Source organism: Pseudophryne corroboree, chromosome 11 (assembly GCF_028390025.1).
Source record: "Pseudophryne corroboree isolate aPseCor3 chromosome 11, aPseCor3.hap2, whole genome shotgun sequence".
Lineage (NCBI taxonomy): Eukaryota > Metazoa > Chordata > Amphibia > Anura > Myobatrachidae > Pseudophryne > Pseudophryne corroboree.
Genome location: NC_086454.1, coordinates 156,455,641 through 156,470,296, shown reverse-complemented (window position 1 = coordinate 156,470,296; position 14,656 = coordinate 156,455,641). Strand labels below are relative to the sequence as shown.

The 14,656-nt window shown below is 48.5% G+C and overlaps 1 protein-coding gene across 2 annotated transcripts in view; it reads left to right on the top strand.

Moving 5' to 3' along the window:
- Positions 1–14,656, top strand: part of STX5 (syntaxin 5) — a 78,007-nt gene that overhangs the window by 47,280 nt on the left and 16,071 nt on the right. For both annotated transcript variants that reach the window (XM_063945009.1, XM_063945008.1), the window contains exons 5-6: positions 13,758–13,828; positions 13,937–14,053. In XM_063945009.1, the coding sequence (XP_063801079.1) occupies positions 13,758–13,828; positions 13,937–14,053 (188 nt within the window). The remainder of the gene's footprint in view (positions 1–13,757; positions 13,829–13,936; positions 14,054–14,656) is intronic.

Below are 14,656 nucleotides of genomic sequence, written 5' to 3'. Positions count from 1 at the left end.
GGCCAAGAAGGACTTGGTACCCGGAACTGCAAGAAATGCGCACAGAGGACCCATGGCCTCTGCCTCTCAGACAGGACCTGCTGCAGCAAGGGCCCTGTCTGTTCCAAGACTTAACGCGGCTGCGTTTGACGGCATGGCGGTTGAACGCCGGATCCTAGCGGAAAAAGGCATTCCGGATGAAGTTATTCCTACGCTGATAAAGGCTAGGAAAGACGTGACAGCAAAACATTATCACCGTATATGGCGGAAGTATGTTGCTTGGTGTGAGGCCAGGAAGGCCCCTACAGAGGAATTCCAACTGGGTCGTTTCCTGCACTTCCTACAGTCAGGGGTGACTATGGGCCTAAAATTGGGGTCCATAAAGGTCCAGATTTCGGCCCTATCCATTTTCTTTCAAAAAGAACTGGCTTCACTGCCTGAGGTTCAGACATTTGTTAAAAGGGAGTGCTGCATATTCAGCCCCCTTTTGTGCCACCAGTGGCACCCTGGGATCTTAATGTTGTGTTGGATTTCCTGAAATCCCACTGGTTTGAGCCACTTAAGACCGTGGAACTAAAGTATCTCACGTGGAAAGTGGTCATGCTGTTGGCCTTAGCATCGGCTAGGCGTGTGTTGGAATTGGCGGCTTTGTCATGTAAAAGCCCATATCTGATCTTCCATATGGACAGGGCAGAATTGAGGACTCGTCCCTAATTTCTCCCAAAGGTGGTGTCATCGTTTCATTTGAACCAACCTATTGTGGTGCCTGCGGCTACTCGGGACTTGGAGGACTCCAAGTTGCTGAACGTAGTCAGGGCTTTGAAAATATATGTTTCCAGAACGGCTGGAGTCAGGAAGACTGACTCGCTGTTTATCTTGCATGCACCCAACAAGCTGGGTGCTCCTGCTTCAAAGCAAACTATTGCTCGCTGGATCTGTAGCACGATTCAGCAGGCTCATTCTGCGGCTGGATTGCCGCATCCAAAATCGGTGAAGGCCCATTCCACAAGGAAGGTGGGCTCTTCTTGGGCGGCTGCCCGAGGGGTCTCGGCTTTACAGCTTTGCCGAGCAGCTACTTGGTCGGGTTCAAACACATTTGCAAAGTTCTACAAGTTTGATTCCCTGGCTGAGGAGGACCTTGTGTTTGCTCATTCGGTGCTGCAGAGTCATCCGCACTCTCCCGCCCGTTTGGGAGCTTTGGTATAATCCCCATGGTCCTTACGGAGTTCCCAGCATCCACTAGGACGTCAGAGAAAATAAGAATTTACTCACCGGTAATTCTATTTCTCTATCGTCCTAAGTGGATGCTGGGGTTCCTGAAAGGACCATGGGGAATAGCGGCTCCGCAGGAGACAGGGCACAAAAAAGTAAAGCTTTACTAGGTCAGGTGGTGTGCACTGGCTCCTCCCCCTATGACCCTCCTCCAGACTCCAGTTAGATTTTGTGCCCGAACGAGAAGGGTGCAATCTAGGTGGCTCTCCTAAAGAGCTGCTTAGAGAAAGTTTAGTTTAGGTTTTTTTCTTTACAGTGAGTCCTGCTGGCAACAGGATCACTGCAACGTGGGACTTAGGGGGAAAGTAGTAAACTCACCTGCATGCAGAGTGGATTTGCTGCTTGGCTACTGGACACCATTAGCTCCAGAGGGATCGAACACAGGCCCAGCCGTGGAGTCCGGTCCCGGAGCCGCGCCGCCGACCCCCTTGCAGATGCTGAAGCGTGAAGAGGTCCGGAAACCGGCGGCTGAAGACTCCTCAGTCTTCATAAGGTAGCGCACAGCACTGCAGCTGTGCGCCATTTTCCTCTCAGCACACTTCACTGGGCAGTCACTGAGGGTGCAGAGCGCTGGGGGGGGGCGCTCTGAGAGGCAAATATAAACCTTATACAAGGCTAAAAATACCTCACATATAGCCCATAGGGGCTATATGGAGATATTTAACCCCTGCCTGACTGGAAAAATAGCGGGAGAAGAACCCGCCGAAAAAGGGGCGGGGCCTATCTCCTCAGCACACGGCGCCATTTTCTGTCACAGCTCCGCTGGTCAGAACGGCTCCCAGGTCTCTCCCCTGCACTGCACTACAGAAACAGGGTAAAACAGAGAGGGGGGGCACATTAATGGCTATATATATATATATTAAAGCAGCTATAAGGGAGCACTTAATATAAGGATATCCCTTGTATATATAGCGCTTTGTGGTGTGTGCTGGCAGACTCTCCCTCTGTCTCCCCAAAAGGGCTAGTGGGTCCTGTCTTCATTAGAGCATTCCCTGTGAGTTTGCGGTGTGTGTCGGTACGTGGTGTCGACATGTATGAGGACGATATTGGTGTGGAGGCGGAGCAATTGCCAAATATGCAGATGTCACCCCCCAGGGGGTCGACACCAGAATGGATGCCTTTATTTGTGGAATTACGTGATGGTTTATCTTCCCTTAAACAGTCAGTTGAGGACATGAGGCGGCCGGACAATCAATTAATGCCTGTCCAGGCGCCTCAAACACCGTCAGGGGCTGTAAAACGCCCTTTGCCTCAGTCGGTCGACACAGACCCAGACACGGGCACTGATTCCAGTGACGACGGTAGAAATTCAAACGTATTTTCCAGTAGGGCCACACGTTATATGATTTTGGCAATGAAGGAGACGTTACATTTAGCTGATACTACAGATACCGTAAAACAGGGTATTATGTATGGTGTGAAAAAACTACAAACAGTTTTTCCTGAATCAGAAGAATTAAATGACGTGTGTGATGAAGCGTGGGTTGCTCCTGATAAAAAGTTGATAATTTCAAAAAAGTTATTGGCATTATACCCTTTCCCGCCAGAGGTTAGGGCGCGCTGGGAAACACCCCCTAAGGTGGACAAGGCGCTCACACGCTTATCCAAACAAGTGGCGTTACCCTCTCCTGAGACGGCCGCACTTAAGGATCCATCAGATAGAAAGATGGAAGTTATTCAAAGGAATATATACACACATGCAGGTGTTATACTACGACCAGCTATAGCAACTGCCTGGATGTGCAGTGCTGGAGTAGTTTGGTCAGAATCCCTGATTGAAAATATTGATACCCTAGATAGGGACAATGTTTTACTGTCGTTAGAACAAATAAAGGATGCATTTATCTATATGCGTGATGCACAGAGGGATATTTGCACACTGGCATCTCGGGTGAGTGCTATGTCCATTTCAGCCAGAAGAGCCTTATGGACACGACAGTGGACAGGCGATGCGGATTCAAAACGTCACATGGAGGTTTTGCCGTATAAAGGGGAGGAGTTATTTGGAGTTGGTCTATCAGACTTGGTGGCCACGGCTACTGCCGGGAAATCCACTTTTTTACCTCAAGTCACTCCCCAACAGAGAAAGGCACCGACCTTTCAACCGCAGCCTTTTCGCTCCTACAAAAATAAGAGAGCAAAGGGCTTGTCGTACCTGCCACGAGGCAGAGGAAGAGGGAAGAGACACCAACAGGCAGCTCCTTCCCAGGAACAGAAGCCCTCCCCGGCTCCTGCAAAAACCTCAGCATGACGCTGGGGCCTCTCAAGCGGACTCGGGGACAGTGGGGGGCCGTCTCAAAAATTACAGCGCGCAGTGGGCTCACTCGCAGGTAGACCCCTGGATCCTGCAGATAATATCTCAGGGGTACAGGTTGGAATTAGAGACGGATCCTCCTCATCGTTTCCTGAAGTCTGCCTTACCAACCGTCTCTTCCGAAAGGGAGAGGGTGTTGGAAGCCATTCACAAGCTGTACGCTCAGCAGGTGATAGTCAAAGTACCCCTATTACAACAAGGAAAGGGGTATTATTCCACTCTATTTGTGGTACCGAAGCCGGATGGCTCGGTAAGGCCTATTCTAAATCTGAAGTCCTTGAACCTCTACATAAAAAAGTTCAAGTTCAAGATGGAGTCACTCAGAGCAGTGATAGCGAACCTGGAAGAAGGGGACTTTATGGTATCCTTGGACATCAAGGATGCGTATCTACACGTTCCGATTTACCCCGCACACCAGGGGTACCTCAGGTTCATTGTTCAAAACTGTCACTATCAGTTTCAGACGCTGCCGTTCGGATTGTCCACGGCGCCTCGGGTCTTTACCAAGGTAATGGCCGAGATGATGATTCTTCTTCGAAGAAAAGGCGTATTAGTTATCCCATACTTGGACGATCTCCTAATAAGGGCAAGGTCCAGAGAACAGCTGGAGACAGCTTTAGCACTATCTCAAGAGGTGCTAAGACAACACGGGTGGATTCTGAATATTCCAAAATCCCATTTAATCCCGACAACTCGTCTGCTGTTCCTAGGAATGATTCTGGACACGGTTCAGAAAAAGGTTTTCCTTCCAGAGGAAAAAGCCAAGGAGTTATCCGATCTGGTCAGGAACCTCCTAAAACCAGGAAAAGTGTCAGTACATCAATGCACAAGAGTCCTGGGAAAAATGGTGGCTTCTTACGAAGCAATTCCATTCGGCAGATTCCATGCAAGAATATTCCAAAGGGATCTGTTGGACAAATGGTCAGGGTCGCATCTGCAGATGCACCTGCGAATAACCCTGTCACCAAAGACAAGGGTGTCACTTCTGTGGTGGTTGCAGAAGGCTCACCTATTAGAAGGCCGCAGATTCGGCATTCAGGATTGGATCCTGGTGACCACGGACGCCAGCCTGAGAGGCTGGGGAGCAGTCACACAAGGAAGAAACTTCCAGGGAGTATGGACGAGTCTGGAAAAGTCTCTTCACATAAACATTCTGGAACTAAGAGCAATCTACAATGCTCTAAGCCAGGCGGAACTTCTCCTGCAAGGAAAGCCGGTGTTGATTCAGTCGGACAACATCACGGCGGTCGCCCATGTAAACAGGCAGGGCGGCACAAGAAGCAGGAGTGCAATGGCAGAAGCTGCCAAGATTCTTCGCTGGGCGGAGAATCACGTGATAGCACTGTCAGCAGTGTTCATCCCGGGCGTGGACAACTGGGAAGCAGACTTCCTCAGCAGACACGATCTTCATCCGGGAGAGTGGGGTCTACATCCAGAAGTCTTCAACATGTTAATAGACCGTTGGGAAAGACCAATTGTAGACATGATGGCGTCTCGCCTCAACAAGAAACTGGACAAATATTGCGCCAGGTCAAGAGATCCACAGGCAATAGCTGTGGACGCACTGGTAACTCCTTGGGTGTACCAGTCAGTGTATGTGTTTCCTCCTCTGCCGCTCATACCAAAGGTATTGAAGATCATACGGCAAAGAAGAGTAAGAACAATACTAGTGGTTCCGGATTGGCCGAGAAGGACTTGGTATCCGGAACTTCAAGAGATGCTCACGGACGAACCGTGGCCTCTACCTCTGAGAAGGGACCTGCTACAGCAGGGTCCCTGTCTTTTTCAAGACTTACCGCGGCTGCGTTTGACGGCATGGCGGTTGAACGCCAGATCCTAAAAGGGAAAGGCATTCCAGAAGAAGTCATTCCTACCTTGATTAAGGCACGGAAGGAAGTCACCGTGAAACATTATCACCGCATTTGGCGAAAATATGTAGCGTGGTGCGAGGATCGGAGGGTTCCGACGGAGGAATTCCAACTGGGTCGTTTCCTACATTTCCTGCAATCAGGATTATCTATGGGTCTCAAATTGGGATCCATTAAGGTTCAAATTTCGGCCCTGTCAATATTCTTCCAAAAAGAATTGGCCTCTGTCCCTGAGGTCCAGACTTTTGTCAAGGGAGTACTGCATATACAGCCTCCTGTGGTGCCTCCGGTGGCACCGTGGGATCTAAATGTAGTTTTAGATTTCCTCAAATCCCATTGGTTTGAACCATTGAAAAAGGTGGATTTGAAATATCTCACATTGAAAGTGACTATGTTACTAGCCCTGGCCTCTGCCAGGAGAGTATCTGAATTGGCGGCTTTATCTTATAAAAGTCCTTATCTAATCTTCCATTCGGATAGGGCAGAACTGCGGACTCGTCCGCATTTTCTCCCTAAAGTGGTATCAGCATTTCATCTGAACCAACCTATTGTGGTGCCTGCGGCCACTAGCGACTTGGAGGACTCCAAGTTGTTGGACGTTGTCAGAGCCTTAAAAATATACATTGCAAGGACGGCTGGAGTCAGAAAATCTGACTCGCTGTTTATATTGTATGCACCCAACAAGTTGGGCGCACCTGCTTCAAAGCAGTCGATTGCTCGTTGGATTTGTAACACAATTCAACTTGCACATTCTGTGGCAGGCCTGCCACAGCCTAAAACTGTAAAAGCCCACTCCACAAGGAAGGTGGGCTCATCTTGGGCGGCTGCCCGAGGGGTCTCGGCATTACAACTCTGCCGAGCAGCTACGTGGTCGGGGGAGAACACGTTTGTAAAATTTTACAAATTTGATACCCTGGCAAAGGAGGACCTGGAGTTCTCTCATTCGGTGCTGCAGAGTCATCCGCACTCTCCCGCCCGTTTGGGAGCTTTGGTATAATCCCCATGGTCCTTTCAGGAACCCCAGCATCCACTTAGGACGATAGAGAAAATAAGAATTTACTTACCGATAATTCTATTTCTCGGAGTCCGTAGTGGATGCTGGGCGCCCATCCCAAGTGCGGATTATCTGCAATACTTGTACATAGTTATTGTTAACTAATTCGGGTTATTGTTAAGGAGCCATCTTTAAGAGGCCCTTTCTGTTGTCATACTGTTAACTGGGTTTAGATCACAAGTTGTACGGTGTGATTGGTGTGGCTGGTATGAGTCTTACCCGGGATTCAAAATGCCTCCCTTATTGTGTATGCTCGTCCGGGCACAGTACCTAACTGGAGTCTGGAGGAGGGTCATAGGGGGAGGAGCCAGTGCACACCACCTGACCTAGTAAAGCTTTACTTTTTTGTGCCCTGTCTCCTGCGGAGCCGCTATTCCCCATGGTCCTTTCAGGAACCCCAGCATCCACTACGGACTCCGAGAAATAGAATTATCGGTAAGTAAATTCTTATTTTCTCGTAGTCCGTAGTGGATGCTGGGCGCCCGTCCCAAGTGCGGATTTTCTGCAATACGTGTATATAGTTATTGCTTAACTAAGGGTTATTGTTATGAGCCATCCGTTGAGTGAGGCTCAGTTGTTGTTCATACTGTTAACTGGGTAAGGTTATCACAAGTTGTACGGTGTGATTGGTGTTGCTGGTATGAGTCTTACCCTGGATTCAAAATTTCCTTTCCTTGTAATGTAATGTCTGCTCTTCCGGGCACAGTTTCCCTAACTGAGGTTTGGAGGAGGGGCATAGAGGGAGGAGCCAGTGCACACCAGATAGTACCTAATCTTTTCTTTAGAGTGCCCAGTCTCCTGCGGAGCCCGTCTATTCCCCATGGTCCTTACGGAGTTCCCAGCATCCACTACGGACTACGAGAAATAGAATTACCGGTGTGTAAATTCTTATTATATATTTCTCTGACGTCCTAGTGGATGCTGGGGACTCCGAAAGGACCATGGGGAATAGCGGCTCCGCAGGAGACAGGGCACAAAAGTAAAAGCTTTAGGACTACCTGGTGTGCACTGGCTCCTCCCCCTATGACCCTCCTCCAAGCCTCAGTTAGATTTTTGTGCCCGAACGAGAAGGATGCATACTAAGGGGCTCTCCTGAGCTGCTTAGAGTAAAAGTTTAAAGTAGGTTTTTTATTTTCAGTGAGACCTGCTGGCAACAGGCTCACTGCACCGAGGGACTAAGGGGAGAAGAAGCGAACTCACCTGCGTGCAGAGTGGATTGGGCTTCTTAGGCTACTGGACATTAGCTCCAGAGGGACGATCACAGGCCCAGCCATGGATGGGTCCCAGAGCCGCGCCGCCGGCCCCCTTACAGAGCCAGAAGACTGAAGAGGTCCGGAAAATCGGCGGCAGAAGACGTCCTGTCTTCAATAAGGTAGCGCACAGCACCGCAGCTGTGCACCATTGCTCTCAGCACACTTCACACTCCGGTCACTGAGGGTGCAGGGCGCTGGGGAAGGGGCGCCCTGAGACGCAATAAAAACACCTTATTTGGCAAAAAATACATCACATATAGCTCCTGGGCTATATGGATGCATTTAACCCCTGCAAATTTTTCCTTAAAAAAGCGGGAGAAAGGCCGCCGAGAAGGGGGCGGAGCCTATCTCCTCAGCACACTGGCGCCATTTTTTCCTCACAGCTCCGTTGGAGGAAGGCTCCCTGACTCTCCCCTGCAGTCCTGCACTACAGAAACAGGGTAAAACAAGAGAGGGGGGGCACTAATTTGGCAGATATATATATATACAGCAGCTATATCAGGGAAAAACACTTATATAAGGTTATCCCTATATATATATATATATATATATATATATATATATATATATATATATAGCGCTCTGGTGTGTGCTGGCAAACTCTCCCTCTGTCTCCCCAAAGGGCTAGTGGGGTCCTGTCCTCTATCAGAGCATTCCCTGTGTGTGTGCTGTGTGTCGGTACGTTGTGTCGACATGTATGAGGAGGAAAATGGTGTGGAGGCGGAGCAATTGCCTGTGTTAGTGATGTCACCCCCTAGGGAGTCGACACCTGACTGGATGGTCTTATGGAAAGAATTACGTGATAGTGTCAGCACTTTACAAAAGACTGTTGACGACATGAGACAGCCGGCAAATCCGTTAATACCTGTACAGGCGTCTCAAACACCGTCAGGGGCTCTAAAGCGCCCGTTACCTCAGGTGGTCGACACAGACACGGACACTGACTCCAGTGTCGACGGTGAGGAAACAAACGTATTTTCCAGTAGGGCCACACGTTACATGATCACGGCAATGAAGGAGGTTTTGAACATTTCTGATACTACAAGTACCACAAAAAAGGGTATTATGTGGGGTGTGAAAAAACTACCCGTAGTTTTTCCTGAATCAGATGAATTAAATGAGGTGTGTGATGAAGCGTGGGTTTCCCCCGATAAGAAACTGCTAATTTCTAAAAAATTATTGGCATTATACCCTTTCCCGCCAGAGGTTAGGGCGCGTTGGGAAACACCCCCTAGGGTAGATAAGGCGCTCACACGCTTATCAAAACAAGTGGCGTTACCGTCTCCTGATACGGCCGCCCTCAAGGAACCAGCTGATAGGAAGCTGGAAAATATCCTAAAAAGTATATACACACATACTGGTATTATACTGCGACCAGCAATCGCCTCAGCCTGGATGTGCAGTGCTGGGGTGGCTTGGTCGGATTCCCTGACTGAAAATATTGATACCCTGGGACAGGGACAATATATTATTGACTATAGAGCATTTAAAGGATGCATTTCTATATATGCGAGATGCACAGAGGGATATTTGCACTCTGGCATCAAGAGTAAGTGCGATGTCCATTTCTGCCAGAAGAGGGTTATGGACGCGACAGTGGTCAGGTGATGCGGATTCCAAACGGCATATGGAAGTATTGCCGTATAAAGGGGAGGAGTTATTTGGGGTCGGTCTATCGGACCTGGTGGCCACGGCAACGGCTGGGAAATCCACCTTTTTACCCCAGGTCACCTCTCAGCAGAAAAAGATACCGTCTTTTCAGGCTCAGTCCTTTCGTCCCCATAAGGGCAAGCGGGCAAAAGGCCACTCATATCTGCCCCGGGGCAGAGGAAGGGGAAAAAGACTACAGGAGACAGCCTCTTCCCACGAACAGAAGCCCTCCCCCGCTTCTGCCAAGTCCTCAGCATGACGCTGGGGCCTTACAAGCGGACTCAGGCACGGTGGGGGCCCGTCTCAAGAATTTCAGCGCGCAGTGGGCTCACTCGCAAGTGGACCCCTGGATCCTGCAGGTAGTATCTCAGGGGTACAAATTGGAATTCGAGACGTCTCCCCCTCGCCGGTTCCTGAAGTCTGCTTTACCAACGTCTCCCCCCGACAGGGAGGCGGTATTGGAAGCCATTCACAAGCTGTATTCCCAGCAGGTGATAATCAAGGTACCACTCCTACAACAGGGAAAGGGGTATTATTCCACGCTGTTTGTGGTACCGAAGCCGGACGGCTCGGTGAGACCTATTTTAAATCTGAAATCCTTGAACACTTACATAAAAAGGTTCAAGTTCAAGATGGAGTCACTCAGAGCAGTGATAGCGAACCTGGAAGAAGGGGACTATATGGTGTCTCTGGACAACAAGGATGCTTACCTCCATGTCCCAGTTTGCCCTTCTCACCAAGGGTACCCCAGGTTTGTGGTACAGAACTGTCACTATCAGTTTCAGACGCTGCCGTTTGGATTGTCCACGGCACCCCGGTTCTTTACCAAGGTAATGGCCGAAATGATGATTCTTCTTAGAAGAAAAGGCGTCTTAATTATCCCTTACTTGGACGATCTCCTGATAAGGGCAAGGTCCAGAGAACAGTTAGAGGTCGGAGTAGTACTATCTCAAGTAGTACTACGACAGCACGGATGGATTCTAAATATTCCAAAATCGCAGCTGATTCCGACGACACGTCTGCTGTTCCTAGGGATGATTCTGGACACAGTACAGAAAAAGGTGTTTCTCCCGGAGGAGAAAGCCAGGGAGTTATCCGACCTAGTCAGGAACCTCCTAAGACCAGGCCAAGTGTCAGTGCATCAATGCACAAGGGTCCTGGGAAAGATGGTTGCTTCTTACGAAGCGATTCCATTCGGCAGATTCCACGCAAGAACTTTTCAGTGGGATCTGCTGGACAAATGGTCCGGATCGCATCTTCAAATGCATCAGCGGATAACCCTGTCTCCAAGGACAAGGGTGTCTCTCCTGTGGTGGTTACAGAGTGCTCATCTCCTAGAGGGCCGCAGATTCGGCATTCAGGATTGGGTCCTGGTGACCACGGATGCCAGCCTGAGAGGCTGGGGAGCAGTCACACAGGGAAGAAATTTCCAGGGCTTGTGGTCAAGCATGGAAACGTCACTTCACATAAATATCCTGGAACTAAGGGCCATTTACAATGCCCTAAGTCAGGCAAGGCCTCTGCTTCAGGGTCAGCCGGTGTTGATCCAGTCGGACAACATCACGGCAGTCGCCCACGTAAACAGACAGGGCGGCACAAGAAGCAGGAGGGCAATGACGGAAGTTGCAAGGATTCTTCGCTGGGCGGAAAATCATGTGATAGCACTGTCAGCAGTGTTCATTCCGGGAGTGGACAACTGGGAAGCAGACTTCCTCAGCAGACACGATCTCCACCCGGGGGAGTGGGGACTTCACCCAGAAGTCTTCCACATGATTGTGAACCGTTGGGAAAAACCAAAGGTGGACATGATGGCGTCCCGCCTCAACAAAAAACTGGACAGATATTGCGCCAGGTCAAGGGATCCTCAGGCAATAGCTGTGGACGCTCTGGTAACACCGTGGGTGTACCAGTCAGTGTATGTGTTCCCTCCTCTGCCTCTCATACCCAAGGTACTGAGAATCATAAGAAGGAGAGGAGTAAAGACTATACTCGTGGCTCCGGATTGGCCAAGAAGGACTTGGTACCCGGAACTTCAAGAGATGCTCACGGAAGACCCGTGGCCTCTACCTCTAAGAAAGGACCTGCTCCAGCAGGGACCATGTCTGTTCCAAGACTTACCGCGGCTGCGTTTGACGGCATGGCGGTTGAACGCCGGATCCTGAAGGAAAAAGGCATTCCGGATGAAGTCATCCCTACCCTGATCAAAGCCAGGAAGGATGTAACTGTGCAACATTATCACCGTATTTGGCGTAAATATGTTGCGTGGTGTGAGGCCAGGAAGGCCCCTACAGAGGAATTTCAACTGGGTCGTTTCCTGCATTTCCTGCAAACAGGACTGTCTATGGGCCTAAAATTAGGGTCCATTAAGGTTCAAATTTCGGCCCTGTCAATATTCTTCCAAAAAGAACTAGCTTCAGTTCCTGAAGTTCAGACGTTTGTCAAGGGGGTACTGCATATACAGCCTCCTTTTGTGCCTCCAGTGGCACCTTGGGATCTCAATGTAGTTTTGGGATTCCTAAAATCACATTGGTTTGAACCACTCACCACTGTGGACTTAAAATATCTCACATGGAAAGTGGTAATGCTGTTAGCCCTGGCTTCAGCCAGGCGTGTATCAGAATTGGCGGCTTTATCCTATAAAAGCCCTTACCTAATTTTTCATACGGATAGGGCAGAATTGAGGACTCGTCCTCAATTTCTCCCTAAGGTGGTTTCAGCATTTCACTTAAACCAGCCTATTGTGGTGCCTGCGGCTACTAGGGACTTGGAGGATTCCAAGTTGCTGGACGTAGTCAGGGCCCTGAAAATATATGTTTCCAGGACGGCTGGAGTCAGAAAATCTGACTCGCTGTTTATTCTGTATGCACCCAACAAGCTGGGTGCTCCTGCTTCTAAGCAGACGATTGCTCGTTGGATTTGTAGTACAATTCAGCTTGCACATTCTGTGGCAGGCCTGCCACAGCCAAAATCTGTAAAAGCCCATTCCACACGGAAAGTGGGCTCATCTTGGGCGGCTGCCCGAGGGGTCTTGGCTTTACAACTTTGCCGAGCAGCTACTTGGTCAGGGGCAAACACCTTTGCTAAATTCTACAAATTTGATACCCTGGCTGAGGAGGACCTGGAGTTCTCTCATTCGGTGCTGCAGTCATCCGCACTCTCCCGCCCGTTTGGGAGCTTTGGTATAATCCCCATGGTCCTTTCGGAGTCCCCAGCATCCACTAGGACGTCAGAGAAAATAGGAATTTACTTGCCGATAATTCTATTTCTCATAGTCCGTAGTGGATGCTGGGCGCCCATCCCAAGTGCGGATTGTCTGCAATACTTGTACATAGTTATTGTTACAAAAATCGGGTTATTATTGTTGTGAGCCATCTTTTCAGAGGCTCCTCTGTTATCATGCTGTTAACTGGGTTCAAATCACAAGTTGTACGGTGTGATTGGTGTGGCTGGTATGAATCTTACCCGGGATTCAAAATCCTTCCTTATTGTGTACGCTCGTCCGGGCACAGTATCCTAACTGAGGCTTGGAGGAGGGTCATAGGGGGAGGAGCCAGTGCACACCAGGTAGTCCTAAAGCTTTTACTTTTGTGCCCAGTCTCCTGCGGAGCCGCTATTCCCCATGGTCCTTTCGGAGTCCCCAGCATCCACTACGGACTATGAGAAATAGAATTATCGGCAAGTAAATTCCTATTATATATATATATATATATATATATATATATATATATATATATATATATATATATATATATATATATATATATATATATATAATATTGCAGTAAATAAAAAACGCAGACACAGCCACTTGTTCAGATTGGAACAAGTGGCTGTGTCTGCGTTTTTTATTTCCTGAGTGCCGCCGTCCATCTCTCTCTCTCTCTCTCTCTCTCTCTCTCTCTCTCTCTCTCTCTCTCTCTCTCTCTCTCTCTCTCTCTCTCTCTCTCTCTATATCTATATATATATATATATTAACCAATATAACTGTTCTAAGACATCAATGAGTAGCCTTGCTGTATTCATTGTTAACGTCGCAATGGGAGGAGCCCGAGCATCCACTACTAGGCTGACCAGATTGGATTGCCACCTATCTTTCTGCCTTTAGACAATCAGTCTGGCCAGTTTTGGGGTAAAATATAACTACATCAGGGCTGTTCATTAAAGCCCTTCACAACAGCAGAGATTGACAAAGATCCAGGTCAGAAAAAATTATAACTTAAAGTTAGGTGAATGTATATAATATATATTTTCTCCAGCATAAGGGATGTAATACAGAAAGGGGAGAGGGCAAGATTTTGAGTCATTTTGGCATCAGGATAGAAAGTTTAAAAACATTTTATGCTGAAAAATAACTCTTCTTCCCTCAGTGGCTAAAAGAAAGTCTCTTTTCAATGACAAAGCTGTGGAAATTGAGGAACTGACATACATTATCAAGCAAGTAAGTCTGTATTTATAATATACATATCTTATGTGTGTCATAGATAAGGCACATATTACATTTTTATTTCTGATTGTTCCTAACGTGTACTTGCCTTCTCTTGTACAGGACATTGGTAGCCTGAATCAGCAGATTGCTCAGTTACAGTCATTTGTTAGAGCTCGTGGCAGTCAGAGTGGAAAGCATCTTCAGACTCACTCTAATACTGTGGTGGTCTCTCTTCAGGTGAGGTGATAAGTATGTAGTGTACTGACACTGACCGACTTTTGTGGGGCTACAACCTCCATGGCCGCTTACTTAAAGTATCTGCTATTTATAACCAGGTTACAATAAGTCATCTCATGGTTAGACTATTGCAACACTCTCTTCACTGGCCTCCCATGCTGCCATCTTGCTTCCCTCTGAACTGTTCTCAACTCAGCAGCTAGACTTCTCTTCCTATCCTGCTGCTACGTGCAAATTGCTTCTTAGCTTGATGGCAGGCATAGTCAGTGAACTAACTGGAGAGCCACATCTGCCACTCTTATTCGACAAAACTTGCACTGGTTCCACTTCCCCTACAGAATCCTCTTCAAACTCGTCACCCTTCCATGCAAGGCCCTCTCTAACTCCACTGCTACCTACATCTCCCAGCTCATCACCCTACATATTGGATCCTGCCATCTCCAATCGGCCAATGTCCATAGCCTCTCCCCTACCCTGGTCACTGCATCCCATGCCCGAATTCTAGATTTTGTCCACGAAAACCCATAATTGAACCCATCAATGCAAGATATAGACCCCTGGATTCTATTGTGTAGATTCACTAAGTATATGGTGGGCTCCAAT